Raw genomic sequence first — 23,358 nt, 5'->3', positions numbered from 1 at the left:
ACTGCAGTCATTAACTAAAGATAGGAGGCTGGAACTCTGTGGGTTGAGCTTGCCAGTAAGCCGGTATATTTTTCATTAATCACTCCTCAAAGAATAACAATGATTTTTTAGACAACTTGCCAGGCCAGTTTGTCTTATTTGTGCCTGTGTGACTCCAACTCCTCCGAGGCTTTGGTCTGGAAGCATGAGCTCTGTTTAAGCAAACTCATTACTAATAACGATTAGGTTTTTTGATCATTATGCGGTGCTGGGTGTGTACGTTAAGGGCGTTGCAGCTGGCGGTTTCGGGGACTGTGACGTGTTCCCCAGCCAGCCGCTGCACCCCAGAGGCCCCATGTGAAGCAGGCCCTGCCACTTCCTGTTACGCTCTGTTAGACTAGAGGAGCACTGCACTTGTCATCTCTCTCTTGCTCCACGTTTTACAAGTGCAGGCTTGTCTGGAGCCCAAAGGCTACCTTCTCTTCCTTTTAAAGGAATGTTGGCTAAAATCTGAGTTGCCGCCTCCCTCCCTGTCTCTCACTCTTTGTATTGTCATAGGCCCTACGTAAACTCACCCACATGCACCGTCTCTCAGAGGGTATAAAGTCAGATTGAGCTGCGGTGAGGCCTAACAGTTGTTGTTAGCCTGTATGAGAGATACCGACAACTGGAATGACAGGTAATGGTACCCACAGTGGAACAGCCAGGGGGTGTCCTAAGGGCCTGGAGCTGTGTTGCAGGCAAGCTAATAATTTACTGTAGTCAGGCTCGGACTTCAAAGGGAACACAGGTATTCTTCTCTGGCTGCAGTTAGATTGACGCACAGGCAGCAGATAATGAGAGACAGAGCGAACTGGGCTGCTCTTCTTCTCTCTGCGGGTCAGCAGTGAAATCCACTGATTCCTCCTGAATGAGCGCAGTGGGTGAGGTGGAGTGTAGTTACAAAAGTGTCTTGTGCATAGGAAGGTGGTTATGCTGCACTGCGCCTGAAACCACATCTAATCTCAGAGCTGAGCAAGGTGACACACTCTAAGGTGTCAGTGTTTCTGCAAGTGTTCACACGGATTGCTCATGTATACACATGTAGTATGTTATTATATGTAAAAAGTCAGACGTAGAGATTTGTCAGCTTCTTTAATGTGTGTTTGTCATAAGTCATTTGCGTGTTGTAGGTCAGTGAGTGAGCAGGATTTCCGTTAGCATAATTTTTGCATCGGTGATATGATGATGTACCTTGACTTGTCTGGTAAATGTGCAGGATTATTTGCTGGATTAGCTACAAACAGACATTCCCGTCTGACTTTGTGGTCAACTAATATGAGTTCTTTAATGGCTGATGCTGATATTTAGTGAGCATGGACGATCTAGGATGCCGATATCAAAACAAAGAAAGGTCATGTATAATTCTATGCACATTACAATCTGATATCCGTAATAGTTTTAACCAGCAACATGTCGTTTTAGATGGAATTTTTATTACTTAATAATATAGAGAAATACTTTAATTAAAAGGGGTGGGCAATATGGTCCTAAAATAATATTGCAATACTTTAGGGTGTATTGTTATAACAATATTCTTGACAATATGACAAAACAGTGAAAAATGTTTTTGGTTTAGATCTCACAATAGCTGTTGAACTCTCAAGGGATTTTCAGCTCGTACTCAACCAGGTCTTTCTGCATGAGATGGTGAAATAAGTTTATTTTATTGTCCCTCGTGCACTCCTTAAAAGTTTCAGTTTATTTTACATCTGATCTTTTGCAACCAAACCACTTCCACACTACTACTACACCCCCATTTGTCATAATCACTATATGATTTTTTTTTCATCAGAAAAACTAATCTTACAACATGGCACACCTCTGTTGGGTGATGCTGGAGATTTTTGAATGAAAGATTAATGCTAGTCTAACAGTTTTAGATTAGATTTGCTGTCATTTACGATGGAAGAAACATGATACAGAAAACATGATGGTCACTGAGGAAATTTAGGCAAACATTTACAGCAGGATGCACAAGAGTTAAAGTGAAACTAACTTTTTCACCACCTTCCCAAAACTCACAGAAACGCTAAAGTTGTTCCACAGCAGCCACATGGACAAGGCTTCCCGCAGATGTGTCAGCAGACGTTTCTTGTTAATCAGCCTTGTGAGTGCTGGCATCGGCCGATTACCTCAAAATGCCAGATAATCGTCACAATTAGTCGGTCTATCACTGATCTGGTTATTTTACCTATATATAGGTCCTAAGTTGAATTTTGAAGACAATACTCAGAAGACGGAAGCATAAAAAGACAAAAGCACAGGTGTAAATAATGAAATTAATGATGGCTGAATTCCATTTAGCTCCTTAAGTTTCATGGCCCTGTTACTGTAGATGCTGGATCAGTGTCACACTATCAGGACTTACCTGGACACTGGAATAGAACAGATGCTATGAGTAATAACTGTGTTTTTTCCGCTGTCAAAATGTCTGCAGTGGAAAAGTCCTATGCCAGAGAACGCTGAGCCTGTGTGTATGTACAGAGAAAATTACCCATGGAGTCATTTACCCTAAAACACTATAGATTATATTGCTATCATAATATAAGACTAAATGTACTGTAATAAAAGAGTTTTAACTTTATTGTTTATCTCTATTATGTATGAATGTAATGATATGGGGTTTTCTAAGTAGATTTAAAAGGTAACTCAGTCACCTACAAAGTTGGGAGACTTGCAAAAGCAGCAAAAGCCAAAATATCCTGACTTTCATTCCTAAATATGAGTCAAGCTCTGAAAATATTTGATCCTACAATTCCCATGATGCAACCTGGTATATGCTCACATATTTGAAACTCCACATTCATAGCTTCTGACACGCTTGAATGCGCTGTCATCTGTCACTGTAGCTTCTGTCGTCTATCAATGACCTGTCATCTGTCTGTGCTGTCTCAGCGGCTCAGCTGATGTGATATATCCTCCGCTGCGCAAAGGATTGTGGGTCGGAATAGACAGAAAAGTGTGCTGGTTTGCATACTGCTTCAAAATGCAGTCAGATGCAGAAGGACATCCTGTTGTTTTTGGCGTACTGCGCTTAACATACTATGTGTTGGGACATACTAAATCTGGCATACAAAATATTATGGTAGTACTGGTATTAGAAGGCCCAGGCCAAGATAACCCTGATGACATCACCAGGATCTAGAAAGTTTGCTCCAGAGTCACAGAAGACATTTTTCCACTGTTTTTGCAGGAAAAGCATCAGAATCAGAAACAGGTTCGTTTCAAAAGTAGGTTTTCACAAACAAGGAGTTTGCTTTGATGTTGTGTTGCACAAGTCAAAAGCAACAAGAATATGTAACAGAGATAGATGCTAATATATTTGAGCACTGGACTCACAGGCCATTAGTCCCCTACATTTGATGGTCAAATGTAAACTTACTTGAAATACAGTACAGAAAAAGCAATTTAATGCAACTTAACACAGTGTTGCTTTGGGTTTTTGGGTTATTGGTATTGTTTTTTTTGTTTTTTTTACTGAGCCCTGGACTTGCTTTACTATGACACTTGTGTTGCACATTTTTCCCATGAATTGTGATGTGGTGTTTCCTGAAGGTGTGTTTTTTTTAAAATAAAAAACTACATAAAGTTCTTGTCTTGTCAATGAGTCCTGTTCACTGTTTTCAACAAGTGTTGAACTAAAAGGCACAGAGGAACTGGGCTGTTTGTGGAACTGTAACATTGTGTTGGTGAAGTCCCACAGTGTGGGGATAAACTTGGTGGCCACAGGAAATATTTGGTAGCCACATAATAACTTTTTGTGGCCACTGGCTGTCAGGCCACGGTTCACACAAAACCCTGTGTAAAATATATGTGTATTCTAAGCGAGTTCCTTTTCAGTGTTTGAAATGAAGAGGATGGGCAAAATTTTGACAAAGATATTGACAAATATTGGACAAAACTGGATGTGGACACTTTACATTAATGTAATGTTCAGTTACATTGTAACCTTGGTTCTCTGAGTGAAGAGACTGTCTCTCCAGACAGTCACATATTCCATAGATCTGGGCTCAGTCCCTGTACATATGGAATATGTGACGATGATACGTTAGAGAATGTGTTGTATGGAATACTTTCCATGAGGACTAAACTGTCCTACCTTCCTTGGTGGAATACCCCTTTAAGAATATAACATAATATTATTAGAGCATTTCAGTTCTTCTAGTCATACAGAATTACACATCTGCACTGTACATCTGCACCGCTCCTTGTCTGAGCTGACAGACTGTTTATGACGGAGACAAAACATTGATTTTAGTTTTCATGAGTTAGTTTCAGACCGCTCGTTGTAAAGCTAAAACACAAGAGCCACTGTTCAGGCTTAAAAAGATCATTGTCCTGTGAATGAGCTGATAACATTATGTTACAGTGGCTCACACAGGCAGCTCAGTGTAATCACCTGCCAATCTCTGTCATCCCTCTGCTGTCATTCACACGCTGCTGTCAAACCAGACAAGGCTCCCTGCTCGCAGTATGTGTGCATGTGTGAGACATGTGAGTCATGTGTGCAGCTGTGACCCCCCTGCCCCCCAACAATTGAATGACCCCAAAATGAATGCGGCCGATCTCAGTGCGTTTACGGGCTCTCGCGCTCCATGATAAGGATGACTTTGTGAAAGTGTAACCTGGGCTGCAGCCGCTTGTTCCTCGCGCCCTGAAAAAAGGTAGAAAATGGAAAGAGTTGCAGCTGTCTGTCCGAGTGTGAGTCAGAGAGATGGCTGGAAAGCTGATGTGACGAAGAGTGTGTGTGCGAGCGAGAGAGAGGGAGGAAACACAGAATGAGCTCTTTCATTTGAGGGTCAGAGTGGAAAGAGCGAGAGTAGACTCCATAGATGATGTTTACTCTCGAGAAGAGAGAGATGGGGGGTATGGTGGGGTGAAAGGTCCTTCAGTCTGAGTGAGTGTGTGCAGACAGCGTGCTGGTTGTATGTTGACACTCAGGCCTTTACAAACAAAAGTAATCTTGTATTTGTGGTGTTGTATAGAGTAGCAATGATTGGCTAATTAATCAATTAGTAGTCAACTATTAAATCCATCAAGGATCAAGTATTCTGATAATTAATTGTTTTAGTCATTTTATATTCTCTAATTTCAGCTCCTCAAATGTGTATACATATACATGTATACCATATAAATAATGATATACTTGCTAATTTCTACACTTTTAGTTGATGCTTTGCAAAGAAGAGAAGCTCAAATTTCTTATACTTACCTGTCAAATCAAGTCAATTTTCTTTACATAACCCAAAATCACTGATTTAGGTAATACACAACCTGTACAACATGAAACACTTGCTATCTGTAGACCTTTGATTCAGACAAAAATAACATTTAACAGGGAACAAAAGGGGGAAACTGCAAGAAAAGAAATAGAGGAAGGTTTCCTCCTGCAGTATGGGAAGACATACAATAGAAAGTTGTAGAACTGTACATGTAAAAAATGTAAAACATTTCTTTTGGCACAGGATCTATCATCTCTCCTCTCTTGCATTTTTTTCTACCATACCATAAACTAGTATTTAAATCCTCCTTGTGGAGTGCATTACATAATGGGAACAACAGTATGACATACCAAAAATAATTTGGATACCTCTCCTCATAGATGGAAGCTATTTTTAAAGCAGTCATCAGCTGATACTGATAAGTGTACCAGGGCTACAACTAACCATTGTTTTAATTTAATGTGTTTAGCACTGGGTGATATAGTTGATCAGTTACCAACATTGTTGTGGATTTATTTTGTGTTGATCAACTAATGATTTCGGCAGACCATGCTAGTAGTATATATGTTTTTGGCTTTGTTTGTTCACAGTTGATGGGGATTACTTGTGCATTTGTGAAAAGTTATAATCAGTCTTTTGTGGCTCCAGAGCTGTGCAAAATCTGATAAGTTGCCTCAAGTGATGTCACTTGATTTGGTGTTGGCAGGGGCTGAAATGTGGTCCCTGAACTCTTTTACTACAAAGCCACGCTGCTGTAACACATGCAGAATATGACTTTACGTTGTCTTGCTGAAATGCCCATGAAAAAGAAATCATCTTGATGGCAGCATATGTTACTCCAAAACCTGTTTGTACCTTTCCCAGATGTGACAGTCAGCCATGATGGGCACTAACAACGCCTCCATACCATCACAGATTCTGAAGTCTGCAGTGTTTCTGTATGTTGTTGATATTTGGCTTTCACTTTGTACCGTAGAGTCTTAACTTGAATTTGTAGATGCGGCGGCAGACTGTTTACTGACAAAAGTTTTTTTTAGTGTTCCTGAACCCATGTAGTTATATCTTTTATACAATAATTTTGGTTTTCAGTGCAGTGCAGCCTGAGGATTGAAGGGGATCAGTGTTCAGCCTTGCCTCTTACGTGCAGAGATTTCTTCAGATTCTGTGGGTCTTTGAATAATATTATGGATTGTAGATGGTGAAATCTCTAAGTTCCTTACAGTTGTGCATTGAGAAACGTAGTTCTTATTGGTTGATTCCACCAAGCATGGCACGTCTGCACCACAGTCTGATCCATCCTCTGCACGGCTTTAAGCCCCACCAGCAGCGTTTCAGAAGAATTTCAACAGCGGACCAGTTTGCCTGCCTGATTATGTTTACTTGCTCCGATTTTGTTGATTAGGTCCTCTTTCATTGCTCTTCGTGGTTCTACCATGGATAAGCAGGCTACGTGGTTAAATAGTTTCTTTTCTGTCTGTCTTTATAATCATGAATCTGCACGGGATCTTTTATTTAGAAAATTAATCGGATTCTCTCTGACTTTTCTGTGTCTGACTTATTACTCAGTTGATCTACTCTGTGCTAACTGATGCAGCATCCGTCAAAAATAGACTTGGCACGTATTTGAAATGGAGCTGAGAGCCACTTCTTGGACGTGCTGAGGCGCTGGTGGTGGAATCACAACCATTGTGTAGAATGGCTGCGATCAGCTTCGGCTGACGTGGTGCAGCAGTAACACGATGCAGCTGTGTTTGTGAAAACCTGTATGGGCAAACAGTCCAAAAGTAACGGCTAAATTCCACCAAAATGGTGAATCTCACCCCATCCTAACTTGTGAACAACTGAGCCTTTCAAGGATACCCCTTTAATACCCAACCATGGTATCATCTACCTGCTACCAGTTAACCTGTTTACCTGTGGAATGTTCCAACCAGGTGTTTTTTGAGCATTCAACTGCTTTCCAGGTCTTTTGTTGCTCATTTCCCAACTTTTTTTGGAATATGTTTCAGGCATCTTATTCATACTGAGTGTATATTTACAAAAATAATAAATTTATTGGTTTGAAGATTTATTATATTGTCTTTGTAATGTATTCAATTGAATATAAGTTCAAAAGCTTTTCAAATAATTGCAGTTTTTATTTGTGTCCCATCTTTGTCAGAGAAAGAGTTGTGCTTGAAAATATTTGTACCTGCATTTCCAGTAATAAAAATACTTATGATATAAAACATCTCAATCTTCTACTGAACTGTTAGTGGTCAAGTTGCATGATGGGTAATGTAGGCAGCACGTTTTTACACGGACGAAGAATGCAAGGAATAAAAAAAGGCAGTGTCTCTGTTTTTATTGAATTATTCTTAATACTTAAAGAATAAAGTCCGTTATGAGTTTGGCAGTGTTATAGACGTGCAATGCTAAAACAGTGGAGTTCTCTTGAATATTTTGGCCGTAGACTCTCAATATTGCAGTTATCAGCTCTATCGTTATCTTGAGTGTTAGATATGAATTTAATTTTGAGCTAAAACATTTGATTTTGCTCGGTCAGATAAAGATCGAATTATCCCTTGATGTCTTATCACAGGGCCTGATCCTGAGAGGGAAGAATGTTGCATATCTGGATTGCACACTATTGGCATGAGGAGCCAAGGTGTTCTTGTGCTCAAGAACAGAGGCATTTTTGGCCTCAAAGACTTTGATTCTTCTGGGCAGACTAAATTCTTTCCAGAAATGTTCAGTATCGGCTTTCTCTTGCTGCTTTGTTTGGGATCATCTTAAAATCGGAAAGCTAATGAACACTGGACACACGACAACAGACCTGTGAATGGATGAGGGACAGTTTTGGTCACAGAATCTGAGGTTTTTGTGTGATTCTGTCCTCAGCAATTACTGCTGCACACACAGAGAGAAAACACACACATGGAAGCAGTTAGGCCAGGCTGGAGGTTCACAGTGAACTGCCAATCCATGCCAGTCGATTGGCCCCGGCCTATCAACTGTTTCCATGAGGCCAGTGACCTCTATATGGGGACAGGGAGGGAGAGAGGATGGAGGGGGTGGGTTTGGGTGGGGGTAGCACTCTGTTGGAGCAGGAGAGTGAAGTGTACTTTGGCTCTAAGGAGAGAAAATGAAGAGAAGTTGTGTTCAGCCTCGGTGAATATGCATGACGAAGAAGGGAGGAGGTTCAGCGGTAGCTTGTTATATTGGATACCTTGTTTAACATCATCCTCAAAATGCTGTGCTGACTTTGGATGGAGGGGATGAGGGGGGTCGGGGATTGTTCAGCATCGTTAAAAACCTCTGAGGGCCTTGTCTACTCAGCTGAAATCATACGATGAGAAGGTCAATGATTCTCTGCAGTGGCTGCATCCAAATAAAATCATATCAAGAAAAGGTTACTGCAATAAATCTCTGCGTGCAAAAAGTGCTTTTGAAATCAGGGGAACATCGGGAACATGTAAGGTAGGATCCAGTGGAGCAATGAAAAGACCTGCCTGTGTTTTCCCTACACTGTTGGCCATAATCTTATTTTAGCCACTACGTAATGGTTGTTAAATTACATAATTGGCCCTTGTCTGCCGGCCATGAATGCACTGGCTGTCTTGGAGCAATCGCACAAGGGGCCGCTTTATTTTAGGCTGAAGGTGGAGGAGAAGAGACAGGAAAATGAAACAGAACATGTAGAGAGATGAAACATGCAGAAAGAAGGGACGGTAGAAGAAGAAAAAAAGGATGTGGTAGTTACAAAGAGGAGAAAAATGCTTCAGAGAGCAAATTCGTACACTTTTCACCGCAGACGAGCCTCTCCCTCTGTCACACATGATGTCACTTCCCTTGCTGCATTATCTTCAGTATCTCACAGTGCACCTTCTCCTCTGCTGTTTGCTTACTGTCAGAGCAGTGATGAGATTTCAGGGACAACTTTGGCCTCTGTAATGCTCAGACCACTGTTCTGTTGCCCTTTTGCCTTGTTGAACTAACATGCGTACATTGAGTCAGCCTCGTTATCTTGAATTGACTTATCTCTTCGAATCCATAAATAGCCTTATCTTTAATCAAGTCTTTGTTTATGCAATAAGTTAAAATGCCTGTGTTGTCCGTTGGGCTAATCTGTTCTGAAGTAATACCTTTTATCAAGCTTTTTTTTCCTGTTTGTGCACTTTCAGTGAAGTGGGGTTCTTGTGAAAGACGAATTTAAAAGAGAAATGGTCAGAATCGAAACAGTTAAGTTTGACATGTCCTTACTTTCAGCCGCTGGCATGGGTCAAGCACTTCCCATAATACAAGTCCATAGGGCAGGTCTATTCAGTTGGCGGCCTGTGGGCAAAACCTGGCCCTTAAATGACCTTAATCCAACCATTTTGATTATTAATAATGATAAAAAAAGAGTATATCATGTGATTTTATTTAATTAACCTACTAATATTTTAAGTTTATATGTATTCACATTGTTTAGTAGATCATCATAGGAGGCTAATTAGCCCATTTGGTGGTTATATCTCTGTTTCTCTCAGCAGAAGGAATTATGGAGGGTCAAACTGAATGGGGGAAAAAGATTGTGATAATTAAAACAACAAACTGCTTTTAATCTAACATTACGAAGGTAGGTTTCCTGTACTTTTGCACAAAATGTTTCTTTTCTGTTTTTATTATTTAAAAAAAAGAAAAGAAAAAGGTCAGTGTTTTACACATTTAAATTCCTAACATTACAGGTCAGACAGGAAATGCAAACATCTGGCCTCTTCACACTTTTTTCAAATCAGGTCCTTTCAAATTGAATCAGCCTGCCACATAGTCTTTCTTCAGACCCTCTTTCTCTGGTAAATACCTGTGTTTTTCAAACTCTACATCCCCAGTTTGCAATGCAGGTTTTTTTTTAATAAAGATTTCAAAGTCCGGATCCCAATCCATCATAATCCTGATGACGTCATTAAGGTTATTTTCTCAGATTTTGGAAAGCTGCATCCCAAACCACATTATACAACTGTTTTCACCGGCTGAGTTGTTCTCCCCATGACATGTAAACTGGACTTCAGGTGTTAAAGGGGTAGTTTGGATTATTTAGATGGGGGTTGTATGAGGTACCGATCGATAGTCAGTGTATTATAGTAGATGGTGTTCGACATGCCCTCAGTTTGGAGAAGCAGCGAGTACCGGTGTAGGAGGCTAAGCAGTGTACTGCTTTGGACAGGGTCAGCAGTAAAACATATTTTAGCCACCAAAAGAGGGCCATCTAAAAATAAATAAAAATCAGTTTAAATTAGGCCTGAATGACTTTGGGAAAAGATCTGATTGCGATATGATTTGCAGGGATCTAAATCAAACAACAGTATTTTTTAAAAGTCTGTAGAATATAATGTCTAGGCCAGGACATCTCTGCAGCACAACAATATTAAATTTAAAATAGTATTTTGACATACTTCTTGTGATTTGAAGTGCAGTAATCCATATTGCAATCTCAAATTTTCAATCAATTGTTCAGCCCTAGTTTAAGTGTATGCTATATATATTTTCCACTGCTTTACTTTGTCATCAGACAGCCTTTTGTGACGGGAAACTGCTGTTATATAAGCCAAATATTGCTCTTCTGTTCAGTCAGACTCCTTAAACAAAAATGGTAATTTTACCTCGCAAAAGATGGGAGTTATTGGTCCACCGCTGCTTCAGTCAGTTAGTTTGTTTGTTTGTGTTATTGTGTGACTTTGATGCTTTTAAAGGTTACACAATAACACAAACAAACGAAAAGTTCGAGACAGATGTAGACAGGAAACTCCTGTGTTCTGCAAGGTAAAATTACTGATTACCACCCATGGAGTCTAGATGATTTGAGGAGTGAAATATTTGGCATGTATAACGTTGGGTTCCTGTCAGGAGAAGGCAGTTTTAAGTCAGTATAGTGTCTACCTTTTCTCACTGTAACTTCCTTTTAGGTCACAAAATACCCCAATAATTAGTTGTGCAGTAAAAATATCAGAATTTCCATTTGCATTCAAAGCAATGTCACGAGAGGTTCAAAAGTTTGCTCTTTATTTGCATAACTGCAAAAAGACAGGTAGGACTAGTAGAAATTTGTGCTACAATTGACAGATTTTACAGTTTAATATCCTGAAAAATGCATAGAGCACATTTTGACTGCCATTTCTGCCAGCTGCAGCCAAAACCACTTTGTCAAGGCAGTGACCTTTCAGGTGTAGGTCTTTGCTTAAACACACTTTATGGATGCTTCTGTGCTTGTTGGACTTTCCACAGTTTCTCACACTCCAGTTTCCATTGCCTGTTCTTTCTTTCTTTCCACTGGTACTGCCTTGTTCTTCATTTCCTGGTGCAGTGTGTCCCCTCTTTTAATTTCTTCTCCACGTTCCCTCCCGCTCCTCCTCCTCCTCCTCCCTCCTCACGAGGCCCCCTGCCTTTTTTTTTCTCTGTTTAGTCTATAGGGTTCATTTGGCTAGCACTACAGCCACAGTCATGTTTACCAGTCCTAGAAAGTCCTGGATGTGTATGAGCACAATACAGGCCTTAAAGTCAGTAAAAGTACAAGAAATTAAAGTTTATTTCCTGGTTTTGAAGCATTTAAAAGTTTTGTGACAACCTGGAATATGGACAAATAATTGTTGAGATAGTATCATCACACTTCATGTTGTTGAGTATTCCAGTTTTATTTCTTTTCTGTTTCTCAGGGTATATCCGCCTCAGTGATCTATGTATGGTGTTAAAAAACCCTGCTAGCATTTGCAGTATGTGCCTGTAAGCCGTGCAGTTTTAGGTCACCCTCTCCTGTTCACACTTGCTTCTCATGAGCTCTCTGTTCCTCATTTGTTCATCACTGGGTTTCGTTCATGCTGTGCAGTAACTTCCTTTTCTGGTTCCCATGTGAACATTTTTTGATGCGTCTTTGTCCGTTATTTTTTTCACCTTTTCTCACCGTCTTCCTCTCCATCTCTCTGCCTTGCTTTCTTTTTCTCTCTCTCCCTCGTTTCATCTGATAGGTCATACGAGAAATGGCTCTGATAGCTTCCAGAGGAAATTACACCCACTTCCTGTCTGTGTGCCTCCCCATTCGCCACCTTCCACTCCCCCAGTTCTTTTTTTTTTTTCTTCTTCTGTGCTCAGGCGCCTCAGGGAGCAGCCGCTGGAGGAGCAGCGCTGCTTGTAGGAATCCCCCAGCCTCGGCTAATGAGGCTGAGGCCTGATGAGAGAGCCAGATAAACAGCAGTACAAACACAGCAAGCTATAGCCATTAGCTGCTGGACTATTTTTGGGCGCTGCCCTCATAGCATATAGAGGACAGGACACAGCCTATTGTGACTGAGTGTAAGAAGAGAACAGTGACCTATGCTTATACAATGGAGTCTGTGGCCAGGTGCATCTAGTAATTGTGACTGAGCAAAGCTCTAATTTTAGTGTTTTCAGTACAGGAAGATACTGTAGCCTATATGCTGAGTTCCCTCACCAGCTGGTAGCTTTACCGATTGCAGTTTCCCTGCTTGGGTCGGTTGTTCACTCTCATTTGGTTTCCTACACATGATCAACAGCAGAATCGCTTTACTGGCTTGAGGCATTGTTTTCCTCCAGAAAAAAGTATTGACAGTGAATCTTGAATTTTACACCACATCGCTGCACTTAAAGTTCAAATAACTGCTGACTTTTTTAAAAACACATTTAATCTGGTTTTCCGCTGACCTAGTCTTTGGTAGTCAGATCATCAGATGTCTACACTTAGCTTTAGCACTGTGCTATCACCGGAGAAGTGTCTGGCCGATCCCATTATCATTCTGGTGTAGGGGGGGAAAAAAAAAAGGCTGTGGCTTGTTTGTCTTTCTTCAAACCAATCACAATCGTCTTGGACGGCACTAAGCTCAGGATGCAGTGATGGTGCCATTACATAATAGTGTTGGAGGGAACTTGTTTTGGTGGAACATTTGCACACGGGGAGGCGAGTCCTGGCATTAATGTGACTATCCTAAATCCCTACAGAGCAAAAGGGAACATATAGCAGTAGAAGACTTATGTTGACTTTGTGATGTGACTTTTACTGATTAAAAAAAAAGACAAGCATAACTTGATCATCATTGGTGCCCAGAGGTGAAGTCTGCCTGTACTTACTTTCTATAGGCTCTGTGTAGCTCTTACAGAATGTTATTAAACCGTTATTACAGACGCTCGTGTGAAATTGAATGGATCAGTACAGTAGTTAAGTCAGTGTCAGTGGTGCATGCTGCTGCAAATCTACCCCGACTGACGATGGCCATAAAAAACTCTTCTCTTTATCTTTGTATATTTTTAGAACCATTCAGGCCTGCCTTATTGCACAATCCAAATCTTCATGAAAACTTGCCATTGTCATTGCGTAGGTCGTTGGCTCAGTGGTTGTTGTTGTTGTTTCACATAGCGACAGGGACTTTGAAAATGGCGACACGCAGACAGCAAAAAGAGATGAGAGTTCTAACTGAAACGGTTTGCCAATGACAGGCTTATACCCGCAGCGTACATCCTGTCAGACAGACTACCACTGACCAGGAAGTGTCTTAAGAGTTTGTTGATGTATCAGTCCGATATAAAGCCACTATGTGTACAAATGTTACATAATTATAACATATTTTAGATTATACTGATGGCTTCTTTGATCTCTATGAGAATGGATGGAATTGGTGTGTTGCTTTCAACACATTCATCTCAGTGTCCCTGGATCGGATCGATGGGGAGAAGACAGAGGACAGTAGTGTCACTGCATGGTTTTTATACTACCATTCAAGACGGCACCACAACTTTTACACCTAGTCACGTATAAATAGTTTACTTAAAATTCCAGGGTGAAATGCAGAGTTTCACTGCCCTCTTCGGTTGAAAACCTAAAGTCGGTGTCCCCTCTAAGTCAGTGGTTCTCAAACTTTTGCTGGCACGCCGTAAAAAGTTCATGCAGGTTAGAATAAAAGCATCAGTACACCATTGTTTGTTTATTTCCCCTACATATATTCATTTAACTTTGTTTCACTTCAACATTTATTCCCTTGTCATCCACGCCCCTCCCTGTTAGTGCTTCTGCGCCTCCCCCAGGGTCCGCCCCCCCCAGTTAGGGAACCACTGCACCCTGTATCACTGAAGGGTGTGGTAGTTGTGCTCTGTTGAACTTGCAGCCACACCCAGCAGTGATGTCACCGGGAGCACACCATCGCTGCAACAAGTGTGAAGAATTGACATTTCAGTGGAGGGTGAGACATCTTGTGTTTGACACTTGAACCTTTAAAATGAAAATAAAATATTTACATAGTCATAGATTCAGGGTTTGAGTAAGAAGGTGTTGGTTAGATGTCATTTTAAGATCCTTTAAGGTAACTGAATTTATTTGTGAGTATTTTTTATTTTAAAACGTGTCGGGAGGGGATCTTTAAGTTATTCTATATGAACAAGTGTGTAGCTTGTTGGCTTTTCTTCAGCATCAATTTAACAGTCAAGTATATAAATCTCTATATACAACACACAGTATATTGTTGGTTGATGTGTATTATATGATGAGTTATTGACTTTGAGCTGGATTCTTGGCACGTCTCCTCTTCTCAGTCCAGTGGTGAATACAGGTCAGACCGTGTTATCATGTGTGACGATCTTTATTGTGAGGAAAGCTGATAAATCAAATCTAACATTGTTTGTCACATCACTATACTGCGTGTGCAAGCTTTTTACTAGAGGTGCACCAATACTATCAATACTATTGTTTTTGATGACTTATCTGTTTTGGATGCCACTGTTAATTACATGATTTGTGTCGTCCGTTTTTATCATCTTCCTCATTCAATAAAAGAATCTTCATAACACAGACCGCTAATCCCACGTCCCACAGAGTGCAACTGATACGACACAGTAAATCACTGTTGGTTAGTCAACTTCAAGGTGCTGTATACACGTATGTATGTTACTTCCTGTGGAGATCACAGTAGACCACCAGCTTTCTCAGACCAAAACAAATGCATGCTTTGTTTATTTGATAAAGTTGAAAAAAATGTGTCACACACTGCTCATACAAAATTATACTGTCAATCTAGGCAGTGCTGATAAAATACGGTGGCTGCTTTTTTCGGCTCTAGTTTCCAATGAAGGCTTTCAGAACAAACTGTCAAACTAGGCAGTGTCGATGAAAGATGGCTTAACATTTTTCACCTAACATGTTTACAGAAATATATTTTTTATATATATTTTTTTATATTTTTTCAACTGTCTGTGAACAGTAGTATGCTGCTGGCTAACATTAGCCTGAAGAGCTAGAAAGGTTAATGTTGGAATCTATCGCTAACGTTGACTTCATGCAAGTGTGTGTGTGTCTGTGTGTGTGTCTGTGACCAGTGCTGTTGTGGCTGTGATGTTACTGACCGTGTCACTGCGTGCATGACGTGACCATCGTGCGGAGCATGCGTGTGAATTTGACTGATACAGAACTGGATATGTGACGCTGACCAGCCGGTCACCGGTCAGGGCCGGGTGATCGGCGCATCCCTACGTTTTAATGCACTGTTTAGCTCAGGAGTACCTGCATGAATAATCTTTGCATCATTTGACCTGCTCCCGGTGCACTAAACTCATAACACTCCCCTCTGACAGTCACCCGTTGACAGGCGCGGGCCCCACCGGTTCCAGTATGGACGCTGAAGATGCCCACTTCGGGGTGAGGTCACAGTTTGACTCCTCCTCTCTTCTTGGGCTGAGGGGTTCCACTAAAACCGCTGATTGTTTTAACAGTTTCAGAATGGATGTGTGATTTGTTTTGCGTAAGAGCTGATGTAACAGTAACAGTTATAATTAGCCCGCAGCGTAACCTCTTAGTGACCTGGTGGAAATATGAAATGCTGAACTGTTCTGCTGCTATTTCATCTCAATGTTCAAACAGGTGCTGTGTTTTCTTTTTCTTATGTACAGTATTAGAGCTGCTCGGCCCAGAGGTGCAGAGGAATGCTGCTGTAAAGACCAGTTGTCATATAACACACACACACACGCGCGCGCTCATACACACACATACTCACTAGCAGCTCCCCACAATCACATAGGAATGGCCCCCTCCCACATACGTGCTCAGTCTTAACCCACACACACACACACAAAGGCACGTACGCTTGATGGCTATCATTGGATTGATGCCACCTGACACTTAGTTAGTACTGGAATGTGATGGGAGGGAGGTGGAGGGCAGGGTGGGGGGGCTGCTGCCGACTCTCAGGAGCACCAGAGCTGATCTCTGCACCTCGAGGACGCTCTGTTCAAATACTGTACTCTCGTCGTGGTGGTGTCTATTTTCTGTGTCAGCCAGGAAGGACCCTCACAGTATGGAGCTTATGCCAGCTATCTTGTATTAACAGAGGTGAAGGGAGGAGGGTCTGGTTACTGTTGAAACTCAACAGACTGTCTCCATCTGTTGTCTGAACTGTGCCATATGCTGGAATGTACCACTTGGCTCCTTCTGGGCCAGAGGAGGCGCCCACTCCTGCCCCTCCGCAGTCCTGTGCTCTTTAAACGCAGAGCAGAGTTGACCTTCCCTGCCTCCCTCTGAGTAACCGCAATTAGCTTCCCCCCTGACCACTCCAATTTATCTCTCAGAGTAAACGAACACATATTACAGTGACTCAGACATCAACCAAAACATAACAATAACAAGAGACTGGATTCAGCATCTCCTGTAATGAGGAGGCTGAGATGCAGGGATCACTAGTGCAACATTGCAGCAGCATTTCTTGCAAAGGTTTTACAAAAATCTGCTTTTGCATCTTAAAGGGATAGTTTGCATCGTTGAAGTGGAGTTATATGAGATACTCATCCATTGTCAGTGCATTATCTACTGTAGCTGGCGGTCAGCATGACCCCAGTTTGGAGGAGCAGCAGGAGAACTGGTGTAGGAAGCTAAGCAATGTGCTGCTGTGGACAGGGTCAGCAGCAATATTTAAAATATTTTCACCGCTTTACCTTGCTGTTAGACAGCCTTTTCCAACGCTGTCTCCAAACCAACCAAACAATAATTTTTCCTCAGAGAACACAGGAGTTGTTCATCAGCCGCTGTCTTGATCCGTTAGTTTGTTTGTGTTGTTGCCTGACTTGGTTGAATCAGAACTAACCCTCTAAAACACAGAAGTCAGACAATAACACGAAGAAATTAGTTCATCGAGGCAGCAGTAGAGAAGCAGCTCCCATTGGAAACGCATCTGATGGCAAAATATAGCAGTTAACTTATTCTAAATATAGCGTACACTTAAAATTTCATTTATTTTTTTTCTTTAGGTGGCTAAAATACCTTTTGCTGCTGACCCTGTCCACAGCAGCAGAGGTACTCCTACTGCTTCTCCATGGATAAGTGTGTCATACAACCTCCCTTAAACAAATCTGAACTAGCCCTTTAATTAAAGTTTGACAGTTAACTGAGACAGAAACAGAAGTTATTCACCGTAACTAGACTCACTTTTGAAGCTGCAACAATGAGGTGATTTATTCATTAGTCAATTGGAAAAAAAAACTATTTTAATAATTGATACATCTTTTAAGTAATAAAAGAAGGCCAAATATGTGATAAGTTCTAAGATGAGAGAACAATATATATTTTTTTCCAACTTTACTGAGAAAATTCCATTTTTTGTTATGTAAATTGTAATATATTTCCCATTATAAAAATAACAGAAAAAAATAATGAAACTGTACAACAAATAACAAAATCAAGGAAAAGGAAAGAAGACTAACTAAAACAAAAATTGGCAGGGTCTGGCACAAGTTTAGATTTTTTAAACATTTCAAATTTGCTAAAAATTGTCTAAGTTTTCAATAGTAGTCTAGTATGTTTTAAAAATCAGTATTTAAATAGTAAAGTGAATGTTGTTGTTAGTGAGACATCATCTTGGTCTTAAAGTAATTATGAGAGGCAGTTTTCATTATTTCCTGATATTTTTAAACCAAACAATTGAGACAACAATCTGCAGATGAAATCCTAATGAAAACATTTTTCAGATGCAGCCCTAATGTGACTCACATGTTATGGCTCTCATAGTCACCGGGACCCTCTATGGGAGATGTTAGACCCACTGTTTAGACAACGCTCTCTACCATCAACACATAAAACGTGGCCTTATTAGTCACTCGTCTGTGTTCGTGTGTAAACAAACATGGTAGAGACTCGAAAAAGGTTTTTGAGGGCAGTTTGGAATTTTGCTCAGAATTAATCAAAGGTTTTAGGATGGAGGGAGTCATATGTTGTGCAGATTGTAAAGCCCTTTTAGGCAAATTTGTGATTTTGGGCCTTACAAATAAAACTGAAATGACATGTTTACAGAAAACATGGGATAAAAAAAAAAGTATTGTGTCAACTGACAAATTAATCTCTCTTTATGAAGGTATCTTAAACCAAAAAGTGATAACTAAATTAAGGAAATACAGTGAGCCACATTGTGCAGGATCTCCGTTTCCATCTCAGTTAACAGTTGTATGTTTTTACGTACCTGTTAGTAAAAATGTACGTGCTGTAGTTGAAGTTGTGACTTGAGCTGTAACAGTGCAGCTTTTTATCTTTCCACCAGGAAATGGCTTTATCTGCTTGTGCAGCATTAGTCAGTTAAAGTTGTTGTCGTTGTCATGGTAACATAACTTTGTGTTTGTCTGGTTAAGTGGCGCTGGTGGTTTCGTTTTGGTAAGGTGCTCGGTGGCTGGGCGTGCATGTGAAAAAGAGGAGTTGTGTCCCTCTGTGGAGTGTGTGTGTGTGTGTGTTTATGTCTGTGTGTGTGTCCTGCGTGTGTCCTGTGTGTCTCTGTGTTTGGCTAACACCTCCTACGCGTTTTGCTCCAACACTGGCCTTTCTCAACCCGCAGCCCACTGGATTCGACCATGAATGAACACATTCTCTCTCTCCGTCTGTCCGTCAGTTTCGCTCCCCTCTGCCTCTTGTTCTCTTTACAAGAACTCACCTTGACCTGAAAGCATTTACCTGTCAACCACAGTACACACACACACACACACACACACACAGTGTTCAAGCCATGAATTGAATCTTGGTTGTGTACACAGTCACATTTCTTTATAAACTCTAACCGCTAAGTGATTTTTCAGTTCCTACTTAATAACATTTGGATAATTAGTTTAGCAATCTGTATAACTACATATTCACTCATATAATTAGACACACTGCTCTGTGAACACGCAAACATAATTAGCCACCACAATAAGGGCTTTTTTAAAGTTTTCCTTCCTCACTATCACTTGAAGTGCCTGGGCTGCCTTCTTGTTTGTCCTGTTTGTCTTCAAATTTATTAACTAAACTGAATCCTTTATTAATTCAGCACATCTAATCAGAACTATTAAGAATTTCTTCTTTGAATTGAATCGCTTTCCATTATTTATTAAGGAAGACACAGCTGGAGAACATAGTGCATGAATTACCGGTGTTTAGAGACACTTACTAATTTTGGAAAACTTTATTTACTGTAGAAAACTTTTGGGAGCTATTTATTTGTTTAAGTTTTTAAACATTAAACATCATTTATCTTTATAAGACATGCTGCTGAGCCTGGGAGCTCCCTGCACTTTTTGTTAGAATTTAAAAACAAAGATGTCTATTGTCTAAGATAAAAAAAAACCTTTAACATGTTGCAAACCTGAAAAGCTGTCTAATAAACATATGCCTAAAGGCATTCAAACGAAGTACGAAATACAAGTTTGTATTATTCAAAATTTTGGCAAGTATTTTCACTTTTACTGCAAATGAATATCAGCTCCAAATATCGTCCATCGGCCTCCTTGGCTACTAATAATCAGTATTGGTATCGGCCCTGAAAAAAAAAAAAAAAAAAAACATATCGGCCTTTCTCTATTCTGCAGTGTTTTTCTGTGAAACTCCAGCAGTTTTGTGGCCTAAAAATCCTAAACCAGACCTTTGATTTAAGAAGTAAAAGAGGACACAGACTCTGCTAAGTGCATCTTCTCTGGTAGATTATTCCAGACTTTTGGTTCCTTTACAGAATAGACTCACTCTTGGTCTTTAGCCTCGACTGTGGGATAGGAACGGTGAGGGGCTGCCACTCGAGGATCTTGGTTTACTGTTACAACCCTGTACCGAATGATGACCTTCAGGTATTATTCATTACCGCCACACAAAACGGATGTGAAACTGCGATAAGAAACAGTATTCATAACTCTGAAAAGATAAAATAAGTCAGAATGAAATCCTCAAAATGCTCTTCACTAACAGTTTCTCAAGGTTTTCATTCTCTGACACACTCTTTCCTTTAGCTCACACTTACACCTCTTTGACTCTGTACTCACCCTCTCTGCCCTCTGTACTAACCGAGCAGTGGACAATAGTACATGTTGTACAGTGTAGCTGTTGGCTTTTTTTGATGTGTGTTTATGTGTCTTTGTGTGTGTTTGGGTGTTCCCTGGTAGCGTCTCTGGGTCTGCAGCCTTCAGAGGACTGAATACAGTACATGAGCTATGTGTTATTTGTGTGTTTTGGGTGTGTATGCGTGCAGGGGAAGTGGTGTGGGGTGTAAAGGGTGGGGGTAAATTGGTTCACCCGTTCTGATGCATTTTTTCCCATTCATGGATTTCAAAGGCCAAGCATTGGCATAAACCTTTAATTTCAGATTAGTTTAGTTACATTTTTAGACCTGGAGGGTTTCCATCATGGCAGCTAGAGGAGCCTTTTCCTCTTGAGTGTGTTACTGAACCCAACACTTATCTGAAAAACTAATGTCCAGAGGCACAGTTGGGTCGAACTTAAACACTGAATTATTCCCCCCTGATTTCAGCACTTGCACTAAATGTTTTAGTGAGTCCTGGGGGAAGAGGACTTCAGCATTTCGCAGTAAACACTTTCATAAATCTTAAAAAAAAACACTCAAAATGATTTAAGTCAAACCTTTTTATTGCTTCAATCATTTTTTAAGTTAAATTTTTATCAGTGTCCCATTCCCAGGTGTCTCATAATTTATCTAAGGGGAGAATAAGCTCTACTGACACACGCTCTTCATGCTTTGTCAGTGTTTTCTAGGGATGGGTATCGAGGATTGAAATATGGATAACCTCCTGGTCAAACGATACAGCTCTTGGTATTATGTGACGTTACATGAACAGCTTATACGGCAAAATGTTCAAAAGTGTGGGCTCACTTCACTAACTTTACTGAAAATACCGCTAAATGCCAAATAAGTGAGTTATTTTCTTATTTAAGAGGCATTCGATGAGTGCTGATAAAGAGTAAAGATAAAGAGTAAAACACTGAAACTTTGAAGTACATGGTTACTATGGAGTAGTCAAGGAAATGGCCACCGCTTACATGCACACGCGTTACCATGGTTACAAAATAATATGTCTAAATGCATACATGGCTTATACATCTCGATTATAAGATCACTTCCTGAACAGATTTCAGGATCAGCGGATGATTTATTAAAATCTCATCTGCCATCGTTAAATCCTGTTGTTGGTTCGTTTGCTTTTCGCCCCTCAAACTCAGTCCAGTTGTTTGGTCCACGCTGGAGTTAATGTCAAAAATAGGACATTCAGTCCGTTCAGAAGACCGAGCCGAAGTCTTGAGGCAGTTTTATGGATCCATACGAACATCTAAAGAGATCTACCGTGATAACGTGTAGATCTACACAAAGCAGCGAGCAGGCAAACATCGGAGTGCAGGAATATGTAGTGTACAGGAGTATAATTATATGTTGTTTGGCAACGGTCCTGTTCCAGTCCAGCTGTGGAACTGTTTGTGTTGGCGGAGCCATATAAATGATTAAATAAACAAACAAATCATAACTGGTTGCTACTCGTTACTAGGGATGCAGTGAATCACAAAACTCATGGTTCAGGTCATACCATGATTTTGAGTCATAGATTGAATGATTTTTTGGATTAGCGAAAAAGTGAGAAAAATGAATTTGGCTTTGTCTGTGGTTATCATCAGAGTAATGTAATAATAATAATAATAATAATGAACTAAAGAACTGCACTCTGCAGTGGCTCTCAATGTCCTGTCCACAGCACTAAGTTAAGACAGCAGATATCGCCGCAGATATCATATATTCTATGATGACAAGCATTCCCAGTTTCCCACTTACATCAGTGAAAATGCCCAAAGTCATGGTTGGGATTTCACTCTGTAGAGGTGACGGTGACGACTTTTAACTCAGTCGCTCTTCATTTTTTTTTAAGGCTCTGCCCCACAGTGATTCACTGCACGGTAAAACACAGCGCAACACAGCAACTCTGCATCGACATTCAGGAAATTATTACTTATTATTATTATTACTAAATTATTACGACTCACATGCGGGCCGAACCGTCGGGAGATGATCCGTACAGACTCAAGACCAACTACGCCACTCAAGGTCGGCCTACAGCCTTGATCTGTAATTAAATCCTTTCGCATCTTTTCAAGCCATGTCTTTATTTTTTTGCATCAAATTATGGTGAGTATTATGAATAAGAAATAAAATCCTAACGATACCCATCCCTAGTAGTTCCCCATAGCATAGCAGTCATTTTCATAAAATATAACAAACTTAATTATCACTGAAAAAAAAGTACAGACTTCTGTATTTTTCTTTATCCATGGCTTTACATTTCTTTGCCTTGCTTGGCTCATATGATATTCTACTAAAGCATAGTGAGTAAAAGTAAAAGTAAAAATAAAAAGGAAGTAAAAGGACCATTATGACATGTCAGACCCGTGTCTCTGTTTTTCTCATAAGGATGTGGGACTGGATGTTGGGACGTTTTCCGTCTTTCCGCTTGATGTTATGTTGCGCTTGGAAAGTTCACTGTGTCCAAACCCTGATCTGTCTTTATGTCTGGCTCTGCTCAGCGGGGGCTCAGGATGTCAAAGTGGTAGCCTACCGGTTCAAAGTGTAGCATGTAATGTTTGCTAATTGCCTTGTTTTCTTCCTCCCTCCCTCCCTCCCTCTCTCTTGGTCTTCCTCCATAGCAGGGCGTGTTTGGGGCTCAGTGCTCTAACCCAGCCATGAGCATCATCGGGGCTGAGGATGAGTTCTTCGAGAATGATCTGGCTGATGTGAGTTAATAAAAGAAGCAGCTGAATGTAATTTTATTGTCACATCTTATCTTCGTTGTGCTTATTTGTCTTCCTGATTTTGCTTGTCTCTTG

The 23,358-nt window shown here is 40.5% G+C and overlaps 1 protein-coding gene across 1 annotated transcript in view; it reads left to right on the top strand.

Annotated features, from left to right (window-relative positions):
• Positions 1-15,835: 15,835 nt before the first annotated feature.
• Positions 15,836-23,358, top strand: part of arhgef1 (Rho guanine nucleotide exchange factor (GEF) 1) — a 43,885-nt gene continuing 36,362 nt past the window's right edge. Inside the window, exons 1-2 of the mRNA XM_084727154.1 lie at positions 15,836-15,897; positions 23,179-23,265. Of these exons, the coding sequence (XP_084583280.1) occupies positions 15,871-15,897; positions 23,179-23,265 (114 nt within the window). The 5' untranslated portion in view covers positions 15,836-15,870. The remainder of the gene's footprint in view (positions 15,898-23,178; positions 23,266-23,358) is intronic.

The sequence above is a fragment of the Lutjanus erythropterus genome, chromosome 9 (genome assembly GCF_056507025.1).
Source record: "Lutjanus erythropterus isolate fLutEry1 chromosome 9, fLutEry1.hap2, whole genome shotgun sequence".
In the NCBI taxonomy this organism is placed as follows: Eukaryota; Metazoa; Chordata; class Actinopteri; order Lutjaniformes; family Lutjanidae; genus Lutjanus; species Lutjanus erythropterus.
Note: the sequence above shows the minus strand (reverse complement) of the source record. Positions and strands in the feature narration are given on the sequence as shown.